This window comes from Anolis sagrei, chromosome 3 (assembly GCF_037176765.1).
Source record: "Anolis sagrei isolate rAnoSag1 chromosome 3, rAnoSag1.mat, whole genome shotgun sequence".
NCBI lineage: Eukaryota > Metazoa > Chordata > Lepidosauria > Squamata > Dactyloidae > Anolis > Anolis sagrei.
Window position 1 is genome coordinate 196,580,886 of NC_090023.1, and position 27,167 is coordinate 196,608,052.

The 27,167-nt window shown below is 38.1% G+C and overlaps 1 protein-coding gene across 1 annotated transcript in view; it reads right to left on the reverse strand.

Moving 5' to 3' along the window:
- Positions 1-6,032: 6,032 nt before the first annotated feature.
- The window catches only part of FANK1 (fibronectin type III and ankyrin repeat domains 1), a 42,426-nt gene continuing 21,291 nt past the window's right edge, over positions 6,033-27,167 (reverse strand). Inside the window, exons 4-11 of the mRNA XM_060766822.2 lie at positions 26,193-26,274; positions 24,462-24,536; positions 23,878-23,943; positions 20,488-20,653; positions 13,421-13,564; positions 6,432-6,509; positions 6,282-6,326; positions 6,033-6,185 (exon numbers count right to left, since the gene is read on the reverse strand). Of these exons, the coding sequence (XP_060622805.2) occupies positions 6,099-6,185; positions 6,282-6,326; positions 6,432-6,509; positions 13,421-13,564; positions 20,488-20,653; positions 23,878-23,943; positions 24,462-24,536; positions 26,193-26,274 (743 nt within the window). The 3' untranslated portion in view covers positions 6,033-6,098. The remainder of the gene's footprint in view (positions 6,186-6,281; positions 6,327-6,431; positions 6,510-13,420; positions 13,565-20,487; positions 20,654-23,877; positions 23,944-24,461; positions 24,537-26,192; positions 26,275-27,167) is intronic.

Genomic DNA, 27,167 nt, shown 5'->3' on the forward strand with positions numbered 1-27,167 from the left:
TGTACTGTACACCGCCATGAGTCGCCCTTATGGGCTGAGAATGGCGGTTAATAAGTGCATCAAATAAATAAATAAATAAATAAATAAATATTTCTACTTACACAAACAATGACTGTGGAAGAGTTACATTGTGCTTTCTCACCATGACCTCCATAAAGGTGTGCCTTCCTGCTTCTCATTCCTGTTTGCAGCATATTCAGCTTATATTGCTAAGGGATGCTATAAACATAAGGCACATCCATGTGCCTTTACATCAGTGGTTCTCGACCTGTGGGTTTCCAGGTGTTTTGGCCTACAGCTCCTAGAAATCCCAGCCAGTTTACCAGATGTTAGGATTTCTGGGAGTTGAAGGCCAACATCTGGGGACCCACAGGTTGAGAACTACTGATGTAAAGGATAGTTGATTAGAATCCATTCAAGCAAATGAATATTCCTATTCAAGTACATCAACACTCAGGTATAGCCCCTTCATGCCAACACAAGGTAGGGTTGGTAGAGGGACCATGGCAAGGAATGCCATATAATTACCATCTCCATTGACTCAGTACTTTTAATTGGCCACCTCTGGAAGGATTATAAAATTAATACTAATGTTATGTGCTCTTAAAGACCATATAAATGCAAATGATAATACTTAAGTAGTTACTGTGCTTACATGAGCAGGTTTTTTTCACATCCCTCTTCGTGCATTTCCAATCCATATTTGCAAACACACATTGAGAACGCTCCATTGTACCTCTAAATCGAAGAGATAATAATGTAATTGATCATTTATTACAGCAGGAAATACAGGTGAGTCAATAATCCCTAAATTAGCCAGGATTCTCTTTTTCAAACTATTTTTGCTTCGAATAAAGCTGCCTCACACTATCAGAGTCAAGCAAATTGTGAGTTGACTTCATAGTAACTGGTGCTGATCTGTGACATATTATTGCACTATTATGTGTTGCTGGCTACAATGACTAACCATTTCCTAGAATGATACACAAGGATTCATTCGGGAACTTAATTATTATGAGACATTAATGGCAGGCACCTTTTAAGTTTTTTTAGAAGTGAGCTACAGTGTTCCCTCACTACTTCGCGGTTCGCTTTTCGTGGACTTGCTGTTTTGTGGGTTTTTGCCTCCCAGTTTGTGAATGGTTGTCGTTGCCCAGAGTGGTGTTCTAATTCTGCCTCCTGGCAACGATGGAGTGTGAAAGGGGGTTTCACCCTCCCCCTCGGGAGAGAGACTGTCAATCAAGAGAGATTGCAAAGCAAAGCAGAGATAGGTAGCAAAAAAGGTGCATGGTGCCTTTAAATCTCTCCTCACTTCTGTCTCACCCTCGGAACGCGATATCCATATAGAGCATCCCTACTTCATGGATTTTCACTTTTTGTGGGTGGTCCTGAAACATTGCACCTGCGATAAGTGAGGGAACACTGTATACATTAATAAATAAAATGTAAAATTGGAATATCCCTTCCAGTCTGCTGCCTCATGCAGACATCTTTGTAGGATAACCATACCAGTACAATCAAAAATCTTTTATGGCTAAGACAATGCAAACAAAACAAGGCAAGGCTGCACAACATGACATTTCCTTGAACTTTTCTCTCTGGGACAGAAAAATTTCTCTTGATTCTTATATCTTTAATTATCTCGATTAATTTTTAGTTTGAAACAAGACATACAATATGCAATGTGAACTGCCATTAGGACTGACTTTGGTGAATAAAAAGGTGCTATTTTTGCAGTAGGAAGAGCAACCGATACATGATCTTAACTGCTGATATCCTGATCCTTGATAATATGTTCATGGAAATTTGGGCCTATTTGTTGAAATCAATGGGACCTACTTCCATAATATGTTTAGAGTAGTAATAACAGTCAGTTAATCACAGGCCATTTAGCACACTATGAATGGATATTCAGGCTACATAAACCATTGCATTAATTTTTATGAACCATACCTTTATAATGCTTTTGGCTAAATTGCAGTTTGCTAAGCATTTTTAACATAATGCACTGTATAACAGTTTCTTATTTTTGTAAACAATTTTGTAAAGATTATTACAGCAACATGTTAAAGAAAAGACAAGCATATCTTTCCATAGCAGGACAATCTGTTCACTGTTAAATATTCTATATTAAAGAAACAATAAACATACCTTTTGTGTTGGATTTTCTGCAATTATCAAATAGTTTGAAAATGGAATTGTTTACTGAGAAGAGACTGGTTACTTTGTTCTTACAAGAAGGAGTAATTAATTTTCTAAGAAAAGAAAATTACTTGGAAGTTATTAATATTGTCCAAAAAGCACAACTGAAACTGTAATACTATATGCACCAGAGCCTGGAATGTTATGATTCAAAAATTCATTTTTCAATGTTAAACAGTAGATATTGGGAGGCTAATTTATTGATGTTGATGACTAGAAATGAAACTGAAACTATTTATATCAGTTTTCAAAACAGGCATTTTTTTTTGTTTTGTTTTGCTTTTACAGAGAATGGATTGGAGACTATAAAAATTAATTTCTAGTAAAATGCTTTTCTTATTGGCTCATTTAAAAAGTGCTCATTTTATCATTGGAAAGTTGCATTCGTGTGCTTTAGCCATTCTTTTCCAGAAGGACTACAAAGCCCAAAATATGATTGCTCTTGGGGATGATAGGATTAAAGTATCTAGAAACCGTCAGGTTGGGAAAAGCTATCCTAAGCACGGGATCTTATTTTAGTTAAGTGCTGTAATTGATTTTATTTATTTACTGTATTTTCACCGCACTCTATCTCAACCCCGAAGGGACTCAGAGCGGCTTCCAAATTGGCGATAATTCAGTGCCACAATAAACAAACATACAAATACAATATGCGTTATACATTAAAATCAATAGAAACAATAAAAACCATAGCATAGCAATACATTAAATAAACTGTTATACCACAAAGACCTGAAATCGTAGTCCAGGAGCCATTCCAATCATATTACAATCACTTCGTAGCTGCCTCTTGCACTGTGCTACTTTCCAAACACTTGGTTCCACAGCCAGGTTTTAAGTTTCTTTCTAAAGGCCAGGAGGGAGGGAGCCAATCTAATTTCACTAGGGAGTTCCACAGCTGAGGGGCCACCACTAAGAAGGCTTTGTCCCTCATCGCCATCAGCCACACCTGCGAAGGAGGTTGGACTGAGAGCAGGATCTCCCCAGATCTTAGCGTCCAAGCTGATTCATAGGAGGAGGTACATTCTGACAGGTAAGCTGGGCCAGAATTGTCTAGGGTTACCCAGCACTTTATTGTGCTTGGTAGCAAATTGGCAGCCAGTGGAGCTGACACAAGGGGGTTGTATGTTCCTTGTATGCCACTCTGGTTAGCAATCTGGCTGCCGCCCATTGGACTACTTGAAGCTTCCAAACAGTCTTTAAAGGCAATCCCATGTAGAGTGTGTTGCAGTAGTCTATTTGAGATGTAACAGGAGCGTGGATCACCGTGGCCAAATTTGGCTCAAGGTATGGGTGCAGCTGGAACACACCTTTTAATTGTGCAAAAGCTCTCCTGGCCCACCCCCAAAACCTAGGAAACCAGGAGAACTCCCAAGCTGCAAATCTATGACTTCAGGGGGAGTGTAACCCCATCCAGCACAGCCTGTAACACAATAGTCTGTTTGGCCTTTCGACTGACCAGGAGTACCTTTGTCTTGTCTGGATACAATTTCAATTTATTTGTTCTCATCCAGATCACCACAGCTGCCAGGCAACGGTTCAAGACCTGGACAGCCTCCTTAGCAGTAGGTGGAAAAGAGTGATAAGAGTTGAATGTCATCTGCATACAGATGGCATCGAATTGCAAAACTCTGGATGATCTCTCCCAGCGGATCTGCATCTCCCTTTCGTCCTCTACCAATATTTTTTGCTAATTCTTTTCATAATAAATAAAACCGTTATTGAAACTGAATGATCTGCATGTTAGGAGAAGTATAGAGGCTATTTTGAGTAGGCATTGATACACGATGGGAAGTCTTGGGACAGTTCACATTTTGGACAATAAAAGTAGAAATGCCACTAAATAGAAATGTAAGAGTGATGAATTCTATTCCACCTGGAAGACACAGCAGAGGCCTCTGGATCACAGTGTCAAACATAGTAGTATACACTATGTACAGTGTCAAACATAGTAGCATACACTATGTACCTTAACCAATGTTACTTTTAAAGGTTAATGTTATGTTTAAGATTTAATGGGTGAGCGTTATCACATTCCCTCCGAAAAAAGGGCTCTAGACTAGTCTAGAGTTCCCCCATGGGTGAGAAAGGTGGTATATAAATACTGTAAATAATAGTTAACTACTCTAGATTTTTAAAAAGCCAATTAAAGAAACACTGGATGAGATCCAATGGTCAGAAATGCTCAAAAGAAAGAGAATGATGGATGAGAATTTCTTAAAGCCAAAAATATTGAATCACAACTTCAAATAATTCTAACGAGAAAGAAAAGTTGGAAATGTCCAAAGCAGAAATGTTTTAAGGTGTCAAGAACAAGGAATAACTTCCACCATCCCAGGTTCCCAGGATGACCCAGGAAGGTGACATCTCTTCCCTTTTCTCAGCTAAAAAACTGTAGTTGAATGGTGCACAGGAGTTTCCTGCCTCCTTCCCAGCCAATGATTACCTATAGGGAGCGGTATGGCCTAGTACCTTCTAAGAGGTGTTGTGCATGGGGAGCTTCACTACACAAAGAATAAATGATAGGTCCTTCTGCAAAATCATAAAAGGAATACATAAGAAAGTTATGTCCACAGATCTTACCAACAGGATTCCAACCGGTTTGTGTGTGTGATGTGATGCTTTCCCTACTCTGGAGTAGATCTATCATAGTCCTGAGACCACCAAACATTCCTCCTCCTCCTCCTCCTCCTCTTTCTTTCTTTCTTTCTTTCTTTCTTTCTTTCTTTCTTTCTTTCTTTCTTTCTTTCTTGTCAAGCGCATTGCATAAATAAAACAAGTATAAAACTGATAAAACAGAAGCTAAATAGTTTTAGACCAAAAACGGGCAACAGTGACTGCATTGCCTGCAGCTTTAAACAATTCTTCCTCTGTGCATGGGGCAGGGCATTGTCGGCAAGCATAAAGATGTGGAGATGTTTGTTCAGCCCTGCAGTCGCACAAGGTGGAGGATTCTTCTAGATAGCGCCATTTTGCCAGGTTGTATTTTCATCTGCCCACTCCACTTCTGAGTCTGTTCAGGGACTTCCAAGTTGCCCATTCTTGGTTTACCCCTTGTAAAGGCATTGCTTTACAAGCCAGATGTCATTGGAAATTTTAACTGGTGGAGAATGTTACCATAACCTCAAGATGACATCTCCATCGCTTCTCCACTTAGAATCAAAGAACTGGAAGATACCACACCACTTAGAAATACAACCAAAACACTCCCAACGCCCCTCAGATTTGAACCACAGATCTTTCGGTCAGCAGTCCTGCTGGCACAAGGCTTTAACCCATTGTGCCACCGGGAGCTCCTGAGATGATGATGGCAACACAGGCCAATCAATCAATCCATTGGATGTATGGTAAAACAGGACTTCATGGCCAAAATAATAACAATTTCAACCACAATAGTCCACAAAATGTGGCAAGATGCACTCTAAGTGTAGTTTAACAGATGGAGCTTTAACTAAAGATTTTTAACATTTAGTTTGGCAACCAGAACTAAAAACAGGTTTTAGGTATTATGTCTTTATCACAGTCACATAAATATGGGAAAAGATCCCAACAAGGGGATATATTAAAATAGTCTGTCATCATAGTTGATTGGATTCTGATGCAGTCAAGGGGGTTTTCTTATCAGTATGACTACTGATCCTGTCAATGCTCTCCTCACTATGTCTTGGCTATCCTATCCATACATTTAACTTTCCTCTCCCAAGAAAAAGCAACATTGCTTGAAAATATAGACAAAAAGTATAAAACAGAAAACACTGAATGAGAATCAAAGCTGGAATTTAATCAGGATGTCCAAGAATGCATTAACAACCAAATATGAAAAGGGGAAAACAGCCAGAAGTCAGTGTGTATGATCTTGCTTTCCTGGAAAACTATCAGGAGTTCATTCACTTGTTTCACAAAACTGTACTGGAAGATGGAGAAAGAGGAATGGACACACTACTCCGTTGTCTTTTTTTATCTTCTATTATTGAAGCTACACTCTAAAAAGAGAGAGAACATACAGTTTTAAGTTATAATAGAATTAAGGCTAATAAATTAGAAATAAGGAGAGAAGTTCAAACAAAAAAGATCCATACCATTCGGTTCAAACCTCTAGCCATTTCCAGGGCACCTTTGCCAAACTGAAAAGATACACATGGGCATATTACATTTGTCATTTAAAATATTTTGTGGCTTTAAAATAGTGTAACAAAGGTTATCCAAAAACTTATTCTCATTTCTGTTACCTCATTTTTAACCTCAGGATCTGCTCCCCTCTCAAGCAATAGTGTAACCAAGTCTTCATGGTTATTTAATGCAGCAATCTGAAAGCAAAAACAGAGGGAGTACGGGTTTTTATACATCTTTTGAAGATTTCAAGGGATTTTTTGACAACAAAAGTAACATTTACCTACTAAAAGTCACATCTATTATTATTATTATTATTATTATTATTATTATTATTATTAACACAAAAAGATTAGTACATGGCAAACGAGGTCACTCTGCTGGCTATTGTATTGAATCACATGTCGGACACTTCCCAAGTGTCTAGGACTGTGTGATATATTGGCGAATAATGCATGCAGATCCCAGTAGAGTGGCCTTTTGCATCTGACAGGTGGTAATTTCGTCAGCGCCGATTGTGTTTAAGTGCAGGCCAAGGTCTTTAGGCACTGCACCCAGTGTGCCGATAACCACTGGGACCACCTTTACTGGCTTGTGCCAGAGTCTTAATAATAATAATAATGATGATGATGATGATGATTATTATTATTATTATTATTATTATTATTATTATTCCACCTATTAAAAGTAGGTTACAATAACACAAAAAATGTAAAAGATACAAAGCAAATGAAAAAGAGGAGAGAAAACAAAAAATGAAAGACATATTAAAAAGTACATCACGCATATATAATTGCTTTACATAATAACTAGATGTCTCCACCACACGTTGCTGTGGCCCAGTTGCTGTAGCCTCGTCTGTGTTTATGTGTTTTGTGTGTGTATATATTTGTGTTTATATATTTCTGTATATGTGTATATATGTTTGCATATATATGTGTGTGTGTGTGTGTGTGTGTGGTTTTGCGAATGCGTTGTAATTTAATTTTTGGTTTTTGGCTTTTTAAGTCCCTTCCACTCTGTTTTTCAGTGTTTTATGAGTGATGGTCACTTGTTGGCCTGATAGGTGTATTGTATCCAAATTTGGTGTCAATTCATCCAGTGGTTTTTGAGTTATGTTAATCCCACAAACTGACATTACATTTTTATTTATATAGATTGCCTATTGATGTATCAGTTGCATTGTGTTAATTTTGTGATTGTTTTAAAATTTGGTATGATACCTATTTTGTTTTGTTATCTGCTCTGTTTTTATAACTGTAAGCCATTTCGAGTCCCTTGCTGGGAGATGGAGTGAGATATAAATAAAGTTTTATTATTATTATATGCATGCATACACATATACAGCAATGTCTATTTTTTTAAAAAAAAATCTGAGATGTGCTTATATACACACCCTCAACACCTACACGCCTATGTAAGTGCCTGCCATTTACCTACCTACATATGGTCAATATAGCACACCATGCATACACATATACACCAATATTACAATTAGCAAGATCTACTACAGTGGTGCGAAATGTGTGGCCCTTTATGTGTTTTGGATCTCAGCTCCCAGAATTTCTAGCTATTGGACAAGCTGGCTATGGCTTCTGGGAGTTGGGAGTCCCAAATACAGGTTATGGAGGCCTGATATAGTGCATTGTTTCGACACAATGGGCTCTATACATGTATGAAACAGTGAACTCCTATAATATCAACCAGAACACTTTCTTAGTAGGAAAGAGATTTCATTCATTCCTTGGACTTATATCCCATGGTTAGTTGGCTGTATAAAATAAGTTTGTTCCCCAAAAGAGACAAATGATGGAAACAGAAGAGTTCTAGATGAGAATTGGCAACTTTTTCTGCAATGAGATACAATGGTTACATAATTTCAATAAGTGGTGCCAACTAACAAATGGAATATTGGTTCACAATGTCCAGAATCCTCTAAAACAGTGACTAGTTTAGGGGATACATAGGAACCATACAAGTCCCTACCAGGAAGCAGCCACTGCAATCAACAGCGGTCTATTTCCTTGTCTATCAGGCAGCAGCTAACTGGCATTCCCAAACCCTATGCAAGTGATCTCTGGCATGAAAGGGAATTTTTACAGGGACTTTACTTCTGCATGTTCCACTAGCAATTGCTTATGGGAAGGAGTGGGGCCATTAACCAACTGTTTCCTGATCAATAGGAGAACAGACATCTGCCAATTGCAGAAGCTGCTTCCTAATAAATGAAAACTGTTGGAGAGGCAGGCCAGAGGTCATTCCACAGCTACATCATTATGGTGATCACACATTCATCCCTGCCATGTGAATTTTAGTCAATATTAGAATATCATACTAAAAGGGGCGGGCAATCTGAAAAACTAATATTCCATCTTTCTGACTTCAATCAATGAAAAGTGAACTTGTTTTCTAGAAAAAGCTGACTTGTTTTCAGGTTCATCAGATGTTTAACAAATGAGAGATGCTAAAGTAGGCATTTTAAATGCTGTTTATTATTAAGTAAACCAACTACCCAAGGGGCTCCTAGTGGTACTGTGGGTTAAAAACCGCTGAGCAGATAAATGTGCTGACCGAAAGGTTGGCAGGTCAAATCCAGGGAGCAGAGTGAGCTCCTGCGCTTAGCCTCAGCTTCTGCCAATCAAGCAGTTCAACAAAAAACAAAAACAAAAAGAAAAACTGCCATATTAAGCCAGAGATAAAATAATAGAAATAATATAGTTATATTTGCTTCAAATAAGGGGAGGTTAAAGCATATGCCTTTGTAAATATAGGGTTTAATGTCTTAAGGTTGCTGCTGCCCCACAGCCCAAGCAAATACAATCCTCTTAATGTTTTGTTCTGTTAATTATACTCCTTATTCTAATGACTATATTACAACCATATTATGCCCTGCAGACTGAGATGATTGGAGTGAACCAGTCAAAAAGCAGTATGTAAATCCACAACACTTTCTGGATGCAGTACAAGATCTGGGAATCCCTCCACACGTTTCATGATGAGCCAAAAAAAAAACTGTAGCCAGGTACTTGAGCCTCGTTTTCTGGAATTCTAATATCCAAATTGTCATGGAAATGTACTTCAACATAAGGGATTTGAATATTAATCAATAATGAAAACTTGAAAATAATACGCAAGCTTCTACAGATCACTAAAACAGCATCCCCAACACCTGTTTTTAACTGCAGAGAAGTGCTTGCTTGCTCCCTCTGTGCTAACGGGAATGAAAACATGACAGAGAGCATTTTGATCTTTATAGAATCTACAAATGCAGCACTTCAGAAAGATGAATTTTCAAGTATGAAGGAATAAGAGGACTCATCCTATTAAAAAAACATTTGAATCGGCTCAGATTATGTACTCCATTTCCTACACCAAACCAGCAAAGAGATTTCAATATAAAGTGCCTTAACAAGAGAAATCAAAGGAGAAATGAAGTGTTACTTTGCAAATCCTTCCATCATCTCAACAGAGGTATAAGGAGCCTTTAAGATGAGTAGCTCTAAATGAGAAGGGGTCTACACACATGCATTGCATGCTGTTTTGATGGACCACATCGTCTCTGATTTTGGAAGCTAAGTAGACTGATACCTGCTTAGTACTTGGGCTACATACCACCAGGAAACACCAAGGACCTCCAGGTAAGACTAAGGCTGGATCTACACTACCATATAGTGCCCAGATTATTGATGTTTTACCATCCTGTTGGAGGCATCTCTCATGTCCTCACATGAGAAGCTAGACCTTGAGAAGTGAGAGTTCAACAGATGGGAGCTTACCCCGCTCCCCGGATTTGAATCGCCAACCTATCGGTCGACCAGTCCTACCAGCACAAAGGTTTAACCCATTGTGCCACCAGGGGCTTATTTGAAATGGATTATATGAATCTACACTGCTATATAATCCAGTTCAAAGCAGATAATCTGGATTATATGTGGCAGTGCAGACTGAAATTCCGGAGAACCATTGTTGGGCTAGTTTCACCAATGGTTCCAGTGAAGTACAAAGAACTCAGAAAGAATTGCCATCTTGTGTAAAAGAGATATTCCATAATACAAAATGTTTTTATTGAGCATTCTTCTCTAGTATGAAGCACCTCCTTAACAATGGGTTCTTTTTCACCAGGAACCCATTCTTTGTTCTGTAAGATTCAAGCCAGGCCAGCTTTAAACCAAACAATGCCCTCTGGGTTACAAGCATAAAATCTACCTCAGCAATAAAGTGATAAGATATAAACATTGACTGAGGTGGCTTCCCCCTATACTCCTTTTTCAAAATAAATGTATCCTCAAGGCACATCTACACTGTAGAATTAGTGCAGTTTGAAAACACTTCAATTGCCATGACTCAATGGTATGAAATCCCAGGTGTTGTAATTTTACAAGGTCTTTAATCTTCTCTGACAAAGAGTGCTGGTGCCTCACCAAGCTACAAATCCCAGGATTCTATAGCATGGAGCCATGTCAGTAAAAGTAGCACCGAACTGCAATAATTCTGTAGTGTATATGAATGCTAAGGGCACATCTACATGGGCAATAAAATCTGGGGCTGGCCCAAGTCATTACTACTTCAGACCTGCCTTGGTGTTCACACAACTATGCTCCCAAATCACGTCAGTGACTGGAGCAAAGTCCTCACTGTCCAGTGGACCTGGACCCAGTTCGGTCCCACCAGATGATCACCTTTAGACTGGATCTACACTGCTCTATAGTCCAGAACCGGATCCCAGATTATCTGCACTATTTGAACTGCACTATTTGTGTCTCTACTGCCATATAATCTGGGATAAGAAGATAATCTGGGATCAGATCCTAGGATATAGGGCAGTGTAGAAGGGGCCTTACTTTGTCAGTTTCTGCAGCAGTGTTCGCAGAGCTGAAGAGTTTGGGGCCATCACTTGGAGTCATAGAATCATAGAATCATAGAATCAAAGAGTTGGAAGAGACCTCATGGCCCATCCAGTCCAACCCCCTGCCAAGAAGCAGGAAAATTGCATTCAAATCACCCCTGACAAATGGCCATCCAGCCTCTGCTTAAAAGCTTCCAAAGAAGGAGCCTCCACCACACTCCGAGGCAGAGAGTTCCACTGCTGAATGGCTCTCACAATCAGGAAGTTCTTCCTAATGTTCAGATGGAATCTCCTCTCTTGTAGTTTGAAGCCATTGTTCCGCGTCCTAGTCTCCAAGGAAGCAGAAAACAAGCTTGCTCCCTCCTCCCTGTGGCTTCCTCTCACATATTTATACATGGCTATCATATCTCCTCTCAGCCTTCTCTTCTTCAGGCTAAACATGCCCAGTTCCCTAAGCCACTCCTCATAGGGCTTGTTCTCCAGACCCTTTATCATTTTAGTCTCCAGACCCTTGATCATTTTTTGATGAGTCCTCATCAAAGTAAACAAAGGCACTTACATAATTCAAAGAGGGGAGGAAGAAAGGGAAGGGATGATCAAGCAGATTGTGGGGAAACTAGGATTGTGACACTAGCCCATGTAAACAGTAGGGCTGTTTCTGAGCCAAAACTGGCCCTACGGGTCACACTATCCTGACTTTGTCTAATGTGAGGCATAGCCATGTTAAAACAGCTGTGCCCTGTGTTAGAGGCAAGATGGCTCTGTGCATCATATAAACGCCATGGAGCCAGTTTTTGCCTGCTTCAGATTAAAGTGCCTGTGCGCATATGCCCTAAGTCAGGGATCCTAAAACATTTTAAACATAGAGCCGGTTCACGGTCCCTCAGACTGTTGGGGAGCCTGGGGAAAACATGAACGAATTATTGTGCACACTGCACATATCTTATTTGTTGTGCAAAACAAATGAAAGAACAATACAATATTTAAAATGAAGAACCATTTTAACCAACATAAACTTACCAATATTTCAATGGGACGTGTAGGCCTTTTTTTGGCTGATGAGATAGTCAAGTTAATTAGAATTATTGTTGTTGTGTGCCTTCAAGTCATTTCAGACTTAGTGTGACCCTAAGTCTAAATGTTAAGGTGGGAGCTGGATAAATGGATGTGATTTTCCTGCTTCTTGGCAGGGGATTGGACTAGATAGCCCACAAGGTCTCTTCCAATTCTATGATTCTATCTAGACCATAGGCCTTAGTTTGGGGACCCCTGCCCTAAGTATTCTTATAGTGTTTACTTTTAGTAAAAATATTTTGCCTTTATTTATGCCCTGCAGTCTGAGGTCTGGGTACAAGTTCATTTTCATGAGTCTTCAGAGTAATATAGTCTGAAGTTGTTAACTTTAAATTACAAGCCTGAAACTTGGAATATATTCACAATGACCCATTATAAACATGTCTGGATTGGATCCCTGTATCTGATGCTTCTAGGGAGAGATTAACAGACATGGACCTAAATCTATGGTTAGTTTTGACTAGTGTAGACTAGAGTTAATTGGATTTATCTATGTCCTGCACCACTACGCAACATGTGGTTCAATGGGGCCATACTAGTTGAAACTACCCGGCAGGATTCCAGCTGTGATTTCTTCATGAGCCATTATTATTATTATTTCGGACATTTGTTTCCCGACCTATCTTGTCCTCCACAGAGGGACTCAGGGCAGCTAACAACCGGCACACCATGGTGCCCACAACCAAAAGCATAAATATACAATTTACACACAAAAAAATATAAAAACAGTATAAAAACAATCAAATAGTCAAACAGTCCCCGATTTACATTATCATCCTAAAAGCAGTCCATTAAGTCCATTAAAACTGTCGCTTTACCAGTAGGTCAGCCTAGTCTGCAAAGGCCTGATCCCATAGCCAGGATTTCACTTGTTTCCGAAAGGTCAGGAGAGATGGAGCAGATCTAATTTCGCTTGGGAGGGCTGAGAAGCCACCACAAGAAAGACCCTGTCCCTTGTCCCCACCAAACACGATTGCGATAACGGGGGGACAACGAGCAGGGCCTCCTCGGATGATCTTAGGGTCCTAGGTGGATCTTAGTGAGAGATATGTTCGGACAAGTAAACTGAGCCAGAACCGTTCAGGGCTTTATAGGCCAAAGCCAGCCATGGTAAAATTTGATATGAAGCACATTGAAAAATACTCAGAATATCATGCTACAACCTTATTACTTATTGACAGAACATACCATTAAAGGTGTTTTGCCATCCTTATCTCTTATATTAACATCAGCTCCAGCATCTAGGAAAAGTCTGGCCACATCTGTTTTTCCTGTTAATGCGCACAGCCTCATCAGTGGAGTCCACTCCAAACCTGTATCTTTAGGATCCACCTGTTAGAGAAAGAAGGTCTTCTGTAACATGAAATATAATATGAGATTAAAGCTCCAATATTTATGTTTGCTGTGGAACAATGGCTTAAATATTATCTTCAAATGCTGTTTTACCTATTTGCTTCCATTCATTTATTTTTAATTGTTATTTACAGAGTGCAGCCTTCTAGGCCTCAACACCCTTCTTTCTATATAATAAGGTATTTCATTGTCTTTCCTCAATTATAAGCCACTTATTTTTTCCCCACAAACTTCTCTTGGTACTTGACAATGACACTGTCTTTTGCTACCAGGGAAGCTTTTCCAGTTTATAGATTTGCTGTCCTTTGCTCACATTTGCTTTTTCACCTTGATCTTCTCCATTTTGCTTTGAATGACTATCTCTCAGCAAGAAAGGTGTCACTGCTGTTATCTGTCCAATGCACAGCATGGAATTGATCAATGTATAGTAACAACAACAGCCGCAGTTATATTACTGGTCAAAAAATGCCTGTCAATGGCACATTTCTAACTTGCATTTGACATATTTTCCTTCTATCACTGCAGATAATACAACATCAAAAATGTTAATACTCGTATTTACTTGAGTCTAACATGCCACTGAATCTAATGTGCACCCTAATTTTGGGAATTTTGGGAAATCAATTTTGAAAACCCTGAAACCCAGAAAGTATTTACTATATTATGCAAATCTAATGAGCACTCTAATTTTGGGAAGGTACTTTAGTCAAAAAAGGTGAGCATTAGAATTGAGTAAATACGGTAATGGGGAGTGATTTTCCAATATTATCATTGTTACAAATCTTCATCTCTTATTTCTTTAACACATATTACATTATATATTGAGGATTCTAACAATTTAGTTGTATCTTCTTCTATCTTCTCACATTGCCTCATGGTCTTCATATGTCCTTTTCCAGTTCTTCTTCAATGGCAATTAAACTGAATTTTTCATAGCAGATTATTCCAAATTAAAACTTTTCTTAAATTATGTATTATTAATATATACAAAGAAAGTTCTACTATTTTCATTTAGATTTGTTAGTAGGTTAGTGTTTTTATCATTTTATCATTATCATGCTGTCTTTTTTCTGTATTTACATCAAATATATTTTCTATATATAACTCTTGGGGTCAAAAGGTCTTCTGGCTTGACCATATGATAATATTCTCAAAGTCTATTTTAAGAACTTTTTCTGATAGCCAGATCTCTCAAACTTCTCTTTCATTATTTATCTCATTTCTATACTGCTTTTCTCATCCCTAGGGTGACTCAAAGCAGTTCACAACATAATAAATGGCAAAGATTCAATGCCTCACATCCATATAAAAAAAAAACCACGACATGTCTAAAAGCAATCACATATAACCATAAATTAAATAATTAAAAACTATACAAACAGTTAGCATAACCATAAAACATTACAACATCACGCTTTAAAACATTTAAACATTGCATCGATCCCACGATTTCTTTTAGCTGGTTGTGTATTGGTGTAATTTGTCAAATGCCTGCTTACACAGCCAAGTTTTGAGCTGTTTCCTGAATGCCAGGAGGGAGGGGGCTAATCTAATCTTGCTGTGGAGGGAGTTCCACAGGCAAGGGGCCACCACTGAGAAGGCCCTGTCTCTCGTCCCCACCAATTGCATCTGCAAAGGAGGCAGGAATGAGAGCAGGACCTCCGTGGTCATGCTAACTGTTTGTCAATTTTTTTAAAAAAAAATGTGATACCAAAAAAGTACATAAAGTATGTAAAAAAGTATGTTAAAAGTACGTATAATTAGTGACATCCCTAGATTTTAAAAAGTAATGGAACAAAGGAAGGGCAAAGCTGCTTTCAAAGATAGGCACATCTTCTCAGAGGTACACAATGTTAGAGGGGGGGATGGAAAAACGATCTTTAACAACACATAAAAAACATTTTTTGTTTTGTCATTTGCTTTAATCCCATGTGTAATCAACTATTGTGACCAACAATAACATTATCTTTGGAAATGAACATTTGCCTTCCATGCCTTCCCTCCCCAGGAGGAACTGCAGTATTATCATAGAAAACAAAGCATACCCTAATCCTAGTCTTCTTCCTTTTTTAAAAAAAATCCAGTCCTATTTAGTCACAATTTATCTAAGCAGAATTTGGAGATTTATTTCCTACAAGCGACTTTGAATCAAAAATAAAATTATAATGATTGCACAGGAAGGTTCCAATAAACAAAACTATGCTATAAATTTGCACAGGTATGTTATAAAAATCTCATATAAAAGAAACATATTATTCTAGTAAAGCATTCTTTGGCGAAGAAAACCCTGTGAAATTAATGGGGTTGGCATAAATCAACAAGTGGTTTGCATGCGCATACAAATGGTTATTTTGAATTTACAACGGAATCTTACACATGTCTACTGAAAAAATTTAAGTCTCTTCAAATGCTATGGGGCTTCTTCCCAGATACAGTTATATAGGAATATGGTCTAAGGCAGTGGTTCTCAACCTGGGGTTCCCATATGTTTTTGGCCTTCAACTCCCAAAATTCCTAACAGCTGGTAAACTGGCTGGAATTTCTCGGAGTTGTAGGTCAAAACACCTGGGGACCCACAGGTTGAGAACCACTGGTCTAAGGACCTCATCACACTAGAGCATGGATCCACTTTAAATCCAGTTTCTGCCTTCTGCAGCATTTTGGAGCTTTAGTTTAGGGAGGGGCCTTTAAACTGTTCAGCCAGACAGGTTTTGGATTTCACTAAACTACAAGGTAGAAACTGGATTTAAAGTGGATCCATGCTCTAGTGCAATGAGGCAGCTAGGTCCACTAAAAGCCATGGAAACAGACAAAACTAACGAATCAAGATCTCCCTGCTTTGTGGGAATATGCAACAGCAGCCTATTCATTCTTATTCAGATGTTAGATCTATGAGGCTTGCTCCCAAATAAGTAATGTATGGGAATTCATCCTTTGATATGGTCAACTACTGAAATGATGTAATTAGGATTTGGGGGGGGGGGGGGGGTATTGTGGCTTTTTTAAAAGGAAGCAACTTGGTGAGATTTCTCAAAAAAAGAGAAAATACAAAAGTGTTAAAATAAAGGATAACTCTTCACACAGTGCCTTTTAAGCTTCCCCAAAGACACTACTGAGGCTAAAGGGACATTCATGAAAAGCCTGGTATTTGACTGGAAAATACCATAGGGGAAAAGGGAATTGAGTAAAATCAGAGAAAAGCTCCTTGTGGAAATGTGGAGGTGCATAAAGAGTATTTATTTTATACTAGCCGTCTCCTGCCACACGTTGCTGTGGCCCAGTCTATGTATGTGTATTTTGTGTGCGTGTGGTTTTGCACATGCGTTGTAATGTAATTTTTGTTTTTTTGGCTTTTTCAGTCCCTCCTGCTGTGTTTTTCAGTGTTTTATGAGTGACGGTCACTCGTTGGCCTGATAGCTGTTTTGTGTTCAAATTTGGTGTCAATTTCCCCAGTGGTTTTTGAGTTCTGTTAATCCCACAAACGAACATTACATTTTATTTATATAGATTTATTATATTTATTATATTATTATTTATTAAAATATTCACATCTTGCTCTATGCCAGAAATTTCAGAGGATAAGCAGATACTGTAGTATAGATTCAACGCAATTTAGAATAATTTAGATTTAAAACTATGAATAATAATGTAAACAGCTTAAACATACATAAAGCATATTAACAATAAAAATTAAATTTGAGTGTTTTAAAGCCCTGACAGATCTGGGCAAAATCGTAGACCAGAAAGGCTTTAATTATGTACTGTGGAAAAGAAGATGCTGTTGGCAACAACTGACCAAGAAAGGAAGTGCATTCCAGATCTGGGGCACCACCTTACACAAGGTCCTCTCCTATGCTCTCAACACTATATATTGCTCTCACTAGTGGCACACAGTTATCACAGTTATTTTTTTACCAAAAAGCTATGAAATTATGTCCACTGTCAGCTAAGAATTATATTGCTATTCTACCCATTGCTCTTTGTAACAAACATAGTGGCATATCCTGAGTTTCTAAAACATCTTGTTCCCTAGTACCACTGCCCTTCCAAACACTGAAGATGCAGTGGTAAATTGAACTTATTGTCGAAGGCTTTCATGGTCGGAATTACTGGGTTGTTGTAGGTTTTTTCGGGCTATATGGCCATGTTCTGGAGGCATTCTCTCCTGACATTTCACCTGCATCTATGGCAAGCATCCTCAGAGGTAGTGAGGTCTGTTGGAACTAGGAAAAGGGGTTTATATATCTGTGGAATGACCAGGGTGGGACAAAAGGACCCTTGTCTACTGGAGCTAGGTGTGAATGTTTCAACTGACCACCTTGATTAGCATTTGATGGCCTGGCAGTGCCTGGGGCAATCTTTTATTTGAGAGGTGATTAGATGTCCCAGATAGTTTCCTCTCTGTTCTTTTGCTGTTGTGATTTTAGAGTTTTTTAATACTGGTAGCCAGATTTTGTTTTTTTTTTCATGGTTTCCTCCTTTCTGTTAAAATTGTCCACATGCTTGTGGATTTCAATGGTTTCTCTGTGTAGTCTGACATGGTGGCTGTTAAGAGTTATGGCAAGTAGAGAGGATACTTGCCATAGATGCAGGTGAAACATCAGGAGAGAATGCCTCTAGAACATGGCCATATAGCCCAAAAAAACCTACAACAACCCGGTAAATTGAATTGCTGGTGCTGATGTAAACTTGTCTATATGTTCATTTTTTTAGTGTTGTGTCTCCTACTTTTGGGAGGACCACCTCCAAAATCAAGTCAAAATTGGACTGTCCACCTAAAGGACTTTAAGAAATTATGTATCATTACATAGATATATTCTATAATTGCACTACACTAACTTTTTTTTTATTTAAAGGGGGTCTCCCATTTCAATTCTACTAGTTCTCGAATACGTCTTGCAAAGGAATCTCTTCCCCTTTTGGAGCAGATACCTTCAGTACTGAAGTTATTCTGTTTCTTCATTTCTGTCTCATTATCCAATTGTCTTATGTTTTCCTTGGTATGCAATCCTAAAGTCTGAACTACTCTTTTAAGGAGCTCCACTTGGAACAGCCTATTTGTTAAGCCTTCCTGATCTTCATCATCCCCAAATGTGTTTTCTCCCTCACTATCACTTTCAAAATGTTGATCTGTTTCATTAATGATTACATTATCTTCCATGTCTGATTCTTTATCTGAACCATCATTTTCTATCTACCTAATTGTGCACTTTCCTCATGCACTGCACATTTTTTGTTTTTTCCTTATGTCATTGACTTTCCTCTTTCTTTTTGTGATTCCTCTACTGCATATTTTTGTTGGCTGTCAATTCCAATCGCATTTCTGAATTTTTTAAAAATCGATTTGTGTTAAATTTATTCTGCCTGGATCATTATGTTGAATCATGTTAATTAAATTCATTTGCATAACCCAATTCATTAAGTTGTAATCAAGTGTATTAAAGGAATTTCATGAACTTCCAATCCACTAAGTTGATTGTCATTCCTTTAGTTTAAAAACTGAATTCAATTCATTTTTCACAGATTGACTTCCGGCTGTTCAAGAAAGGAAGAGTCAACAATTGTAATGAAAATAATTTAGATTCTTGCTTCATCAGCTGGCATGAGGGGAATAACTCCCAAGTAGAGGAGTTGTTTATTTTTGTCATTCGGAGCTTCAACATAACAAAGTGCCACTTATTCTCCTCCCACCAGAGTAGTCAATAGTATCAAAAACCTTTGAGAGATCCAGGACAAGAAACAACACAAACACAGTTTTTTAACATGAACAGACCATCCATCAAAGCAACCAAGACTGGCAATGCTATTGTTGTTATTGTGACCCTATGCTGAATATATCGGGGTGGGGGGGGGATGATTTCTTCAAAGAGGGATTGCCTTTGCCTTCCTGTAAAGATGAGAGTGTGGTTGGATCTACATTGCCCTATATCCCAGGATCTTATCCCAGATTATACACTTATCCCAGATTATATGACAGTGCAGACACATATAATATAGTTCAAAGCAGATATTCTAATATCAGGTCTACCCTGACATTAAGTCTAGTCGTGTCTAACTCTAGGGGGTGGTGCTCATCTCCATTTCTAAGTTGAAGAGCCAGCGTTGTCCATAGACACCTCCAAGGTCATGTGGCCAGCATGACTGCATGGAGTACCATTACCTTCCCCCAGAAGCGGTACCTATTGATTTACTCACATTTGCATGTTTTCCAACTACTAGGTTGGCAGGAGCTGGGCCTAACAGCTGGAGCTCACACCACTCCCCGGATTTGAACCACCAACCTTTCCGTCAGCAAGTTCAACAGTTCAGTGGTTTAATGTGCTATGCCACCAGGGGGGCCTGGGATATAGGGCTGACAGGGTGCTCTAGTGTGGGATAGTCCATGAGGTCAAGAAGAGTTGGAAGTGACTGAATGAATGAACAACAACAACAACAAAATATCCAGTTTGTGACTCTCGCCCAAGGACACACAGCAAGTTTCCACAGCCGAATTTTAATTCTGGTCTCCTGACTCCAAATATGCAAACCAGCATGCCATGCTTACCTAGGCCTTAAATGAAATGGATCCAGATAATGTATATCAAGCATATCTGATTGCAACAAGGAGCAGAAGATAGGAAAGTCCTGCTGTAACATTTATGCACCTTCTGGAGTAAAACGGGAGTCTTTTTCTCCACTATCTATTTGTTTAATCTTTATTATTTTACCAGTACTAAGAACAGAGATGGACATAAAAAGAGATAATGAAGAAGAAAATGTATCCAGTGAAATTCTGCAGGAAACACTTATATAAATCAGTAAAAATAAAAGTGATGCAAAAACTTCCAAAGACATGAAATACATTTTCTACATAACTCTGCATATATGCTGGTCTCCTTGGGTTACATAAATAAGCCTCATACCTCACAACCATCCTGGATCATCCACACAATAACATCGCAGTGCCCTCCATCTGCAGCCCAGTGCATTGCTGTGCATCCTCCAAGGTCTCTAGCCTGCCAGGAAGCTCCTTTGGATCTTAGATACTGAGCAATGTCCGTATGCCCAGCAAAACACGCTATCATTAAACTGAAATAGCAAATAATATATCAAAATAAAAACAAAAGCAAATTAGTTAGAAGCAATGGAGTGGTGTTATATCAAAGGAGAAAGGTAGTCAGAACCTTTCAAGGGATATAATGCAAAGTCCGATCACAAAAATATCAATAAGGCTTCAGGTATAACCTTAATCCAAGATTATGTCCTAATCACAAAAGCAAAAGAGGAAGACATTGAAAAAAATTACACTAGAGTCCAAGAGGAAGTACTTTTTAAGAGTTTGGCCTAAGATCAAGAAATGAATCAGAACAATGACTGAATTTTTGAAGCCAACAGTTTATTTATCACAAACACATTATTTAGGTAACTATAAGTCAAAGATGGTCATTAACAACAACCATTAAACATATGAAATTAAAAACCATGTCTGCAAAAAAATAGTCATTGCTCTCATTCTAAGAAATAAATTTGGAGAGCATTTTACAAGTAACTTTGATGATATGCAAGTCAACCTATATCATCGGGGATAACTGAATATTTTGAGACTAATTCATTTTTATGCTTTCGTAGAGAAGAGAACACCAGACTTAAGCTAAGGACACAGTACATTGAGTCCCCTTCAAGGGAGATAAAGCAGGGTATAAATACATATAATAATAATAATAATAATAATAATAATAATAATAATAATGACTTCCAATGAAAGATATTTAAGATTTTTTACTTGCAACGTTCAACCAACATTATATACTCGGGAAACTTTAGCAGAACTCATAAAACATCTATAAAACAGGCAATTCCTTGTGTTAGGGATGCAATCCTTTAAGCAAACACCTAAATTCAAAGTACACAATATTTTAAAATATTGTTATGAAAATCTTATCTGGCTCATGGGCTAAGTTATAAGTAATTAGAATTGTTGTCTTTTTCCTTTCTATTAAACTATTTATTGCTGCTGCTTATGTTTTTATTATTGTCTTGCTGATTTTTAAACTGACTTTTTATTGATGCAGTTTCACACTACACTGTTTTTAATTTAATTGTGTAGGACATTAGGGACTTCTGACAAATTTTGGCTAAATGAAAGAGAACAAAGCTGGTTAAGAATAAGGGGTATTTTTAAGAGGTATGAAATGTGATACTATCCATGTTAAACCCATTAAACACACATTTTATATGGATACTAAAATGATCAGGAGCTATGGGGTGAGTAATTAGAAGGGAGCAATTACAAGCTACAAGAAGAAGTGAGAAAAAACTAGATATTGTTCAGGAAAGTCCCCAAATTATGAAAAAGATAGGTTCTGTAGACAGAACAGGTACATTTTTAGATGTAACTCCAACTATATATAAATACACACACACACACACACATACATATAAGCTTTTCACAGTATAAGGAAGAGTTAACATTCCTGTGGTCAGGCCCGTAGCCAGGATTTTGATTCTGGGAGGGGGGGGCTGAGTTTGATTCGGGGAGGGGGCCTGTGTTTGGTTCTGGGGGGGGGCTGAGTTTGGTTCGGGGGGGAGGGCTCAGGATCTACCCTAGCAAATCTTTTGTATCATTATCCCAATACCCCTATGCATATAGGATATATTGAGCATGGTGATCAGATCATGATATGAATAAACATAAAAGTTTAAATAATGTACCAGCAAGGCCTTCTGGCAGACCACCCTGAGAATTTCGGCGGGGGCTGAAGCCCCTCAAGCCCCCTCCTCCCCAGCTACGGGCCTGTCTGTGGTGTTTGTTTTGCTATCTGTGCCCCTGTTCAGAAGATTTCACCTCACTATCTGCAGTAAACAAATTTTGAAAAATGTAATTTTTGTGGAAATTGGTGATAAAGCTTCAGCTGAGACATCTCTTTCAGGAGTTAATTTCCCAGGGGTAGTTTGTATATAGAGCCAACACATTAACAGAGGGTGCCATAGCCATCACGCTCCAAACTGTTCTGACCCATCTGGAACAACGAGGGAAATATATAAGGATGCTTTTTGCAAACTTTAGTTCTGTGTTCAATACACTCTTCCCACATAGACTCGTGTCTAAACTCATAGATCTCGGATTGTCTGGACATTCCCAGAGAGTTAGATTAGATAATCATCATTTCTCTTCAGCTCTTACTCTCAACACAGGGACACCACAGGACTGTGTGTTGAGACCTCTGCTTTTCATCTTGTACACATATGACTGTACCCCATCCACCATAACAATATCATTACTACATTTGCAGATGACACAATAGTAGTGGGGTTTATTTCTGAAGGGGATGAATCTGCCTATCAAGATGAGGTGGATTGGTTGCTCTCATGGTGCAGGGACAATAAAAAAGACCAAGGAGTTTATAGTGGACTACTGAAAGAAAACACCAGAAATCCAGCCCTTGGTCATAAATGGAGACCAAATGGAGAGGGTGGCCAGTTTTAAGTTCCTGGGTGTCACTGTTAAGGAGGATTTAACCTGGGGCACCCATAAGAAAGTGTTGGTGAAGAAGGCCCAGCAGAGACTGTATTACCTGAGACTTCTAAGAAACCAAAAATATAATTGTTTATAGTGGCCTCTTGCTCTTGTACTTCAGGGAATCCTTTCTCTGTATTACTTCTAAGAAACCAACAGCTGGTAACATTCAACTGCTGTGCTATAGAGAGTGCCCTAACCTACTTCATCAGTGTGTGGTTTGGTAACTGCACAGCAAGAGATAGGAAAACACTCCAAAGGGTCACCACTTCTGCACAGAGAATCATTGGTTGCCCTTTCTCCCCCTTGTAAGGACTTTATAGGTCCCACTACCTTAAGAAAGCTCTGCGCATTCTTGGGGATCAATTTCACCCAGCATATTCTTTTTTTTTTTTAATTATTACCATCTGGAAGATGGTACAGAGTGACAAAGGCAAGGAAAAACAGACTGAGAGACAGCTTTTATCTTAGAGCTGTAACTGTACGGAACTCCATGACTTCACATTGATGTGGCATTGGGGGCTGTGTGGTGGGATGGGAGTATGGAGGAATGAGTGTGTTGTTTTGCGATGTGTGCTGGGGAAAGCTTTTAATATTGTTGTACAATGTACAATGAGAATAAAGTTATTCTATTCTCTCACTTACTCCTGTCTCACCCCCTTCTTAACTATGAGTAGTTTGTAAGTTGGGTATTTGTAACTCCGGGAACTACCTGTTCTGGATATGGAAGTATTCCATTGGATCTTGGACTCAGTTCCCTATATTCTCAGATGCGACAAAACACTCCATTAATTACCTGTCCTTTCCACTGGAATTCTTCATGTTTACATCTGCTCCATTTTCTACTAAAACTTGGGCAAGTCTAGATGTAAAACATTTACATCATATTATTTCCAATACATATTCAAACCATTTACAAGTTCACATATCATACTGGAATAATTTACAAATTAACAACCTGTCTTACTGCTCAAGGTGATCAATGGTTTCAAATACTACATAAATCCTTAGTTCAGTTTACGGCTTGGACAATAACGAACTAGATCAGTGGTTCTCAGGTCAATAATAAAATCCTCAACAGTCAAACGCCCAAATGGGGAGGAACAATTGTATAGTATATTTCATAGATATGCAACATAAAAGTGGTGATCCTCTCTTAGCACCTGAAGGTAGAAAATATATATTTGGCAGACCCACTCGGCCCACACAAAATGTTCTGCTGTTTAATCTCTCTATTATTCACTAATTAGCTATTGATTGAAATTTCAGATCCTGCTAAAAATCACGACGTTATTGGCAAGCATAATCAGTTATTGTGATCTGGACAGAGAAATGAAGTATAAAAGCAAATTTATCAAAGGAGGTTTGCAATAATACTACCTTGAATAGCCTTTCTGTGAAGCAACCATCAAAGCTGTATTTCCTAATTTATTCAGTGTGTCTACCACCATTCGCCTTTCAAAAAAAGTGAAAGAATAATTATTGCTCCACCATTTCTATCAAAACTATAGGTCTTGCCTCAATGCATTTCACAAGAGTATCTCAGTGAAATTTAAGGAACATATTCTAAATCATACATTAGGGGAAGCATTGTCTATGCTATACATAACCAAAAGTATAAAAGCATATTAAAGGTTGTGATCTACTGATTCTATATACTATTATATCCTATTAAGAATGGTAGAATGTCCTTCAAATGGCTGTAGTTGTAGTTCTACTTTTTTCAGTCTGTCCTATGAGACATTAACTTAGAAGAAAGGCTAGATATTAAACAAAGAAACAAACATCAATGGAAGAGTCCTGAAGTAAGTTGTCTGAGAGCAGAAAGGGTCATGTGCTGATGTAGCTTTAGAAGCATTTTTGGTAGATCAATTTCAGGAAAATTGAGCTTGCCGGATGATATTTCAATATAACTAAGAGTACTAATAGTGTAAGCACTTTGGACTGGCACCACTGCAAATGTGTGGTCTGCAGTGACCAAAAAACCTTTATGAGGCATTGGCCAATAAACCCCTGCAACTAGAGTCCCTATGCTAGTGGATAAATATGGATTTTTGGATAAATATGGATTTTTTTCACATCATACTTTGGCTGGTTTTCTTTAAAAAAAACAAAACATTCCCAGAGCTCAGATCAGTATACAGTGAGTCAGATCATAGAAGTACTAGAGATGCTAGATACGAATTGTATCCTAGAACTAGGAAATCTTCTTGGCAGCCAAGAGAATGCATACTCTGAGTCATAGTTACACACCCACCACATCCACAAGGACAAATGCCCATTTTTTCATTCATGAACACTTAATGCAACAAAATACCAACATAACAACACTTTAACACATAATATGGAACTGCTCTGGAATAGGCTATTAAATAAAGCCATGATGTGTAACAAGTAGTGCTGCAACAATCTTTAGGATCTTTTAAATCCTCTCCCCTCCCATGTGGTTATGCTTCTTCTTCCCTGTCCCTTTCAATCTCTATCCCACATATTGATCCCAAATATTGATTCCTCCATGAGCTTCTAGTGTCAGTGAGAAGCTTCTGACAGTGCCAGTCATCCTGCTATTCTATTTGGCTTCTTCCCACTCCATATCTCCCATGTCCAACACAGCCCTCGTTTAAAAAGCAAAGATTTATACACTGTCAGCCACGATCCCTGACAGCCTTAGGTGCCAAGCATTTAGCACGGCATAGATCCCCATGCTATTACCATGCAAGAGAGATTTGCCACTCCTCTTTTTCAAGTCTACCAGAATGTTATGAAAAGCTATTTCCAATCATTGGGTACTTCCTTGTAATAGCTTTTTGCAGTGATGCAACTTTGAAAGGGAATTGTCAACTACAATCAAGATGGCATGCCATTTGGGCATGGAAAGGCTGAATCCAGATCAATATTATGAAAACATATGTAGCACTGATTTGTGTACTAGTACAGTAACTCAGAATTTGAAATTAGTCTCATTGGTTTTATCATGAAATATGAAGTTCAATATTTAGGTGACTAGGAAAGATACTCTTTGCGGCACGGCACAATTCATAATGCAATTTTAATTCTTATCTTTTTCATTATTATATTGTATGAAGGCTTTAAAAATGAATCATTTCCCACCTTCTCTGAAGAATATGAAGGACTTCATCTACATCATCCCTGCTTACAGCACGGTGGAGCTGGTCTCCACTCATTGGCTCGCCTTAAATAAAGAAAGCAAGCGAGTATTTGTAAAGCAGGTTAGACAAGCATGTTCACTTGATGTTCTGCCAGATATTAAAACACTGCAGAATAACTCATTAACTTTCACATTTATCTATTCAGCAATATCCAAAAAGAAACAAAAGATCCTGTATTACTTTACAGATACCCAAACTATTTGAAGGTATCTTTGAAACCCATTTCTCATATCAGAAAATATAAAATTATGTATATCTTTTCTAAACTTTGAGAACATTTTTCCTAAAAACAATAAATAATCACAATAAACCATAGTTTCTAAAATGTTGTGTGCATCACTAAGCTTATATACTGCATTAAAACCCAAGGTATCTGGTAGGATATCCTCAGTTCAAACTGTGACTCACCCACAATCCCACAAGGTAGCCTTGGTTTTAGACAACCCATTAGTTTTTCTGCCTCTTCACTATTTGCAATAGTGGGAGTAGCAACAACATCAAGGTTGTATGAATAATATATATGGAAGTGCAGAAAACTAAAAAGACTGGTTGTATGCTTTAATATTTTGATTGTCTTTTATTAAGTCGCTATGCTGCACCATCCTAGTAAGAATGTGCCATATTTCTTCAATTTTAAGAAGCTATCGATTGTAAGATGCATACAAATTTCATTACCACCAACAGAAAAAGCAATTTTCTGCATGAAAATTGCACATGGTTGATTTGTACAGAAAACTGCATTTCTGTACATAAATTAATATTTCTGTGGTGAAATATTGTTTTCAATGCAGAAAATGCAGTTTTTCACAGAGTAAGTGATATTTGTCTTTAATGTTCTAATGTAGCACAAATACTTTTAAAACCATACTACATATTTTTGACATTAATATTGAAATCTGAAATATATACAGAAAGT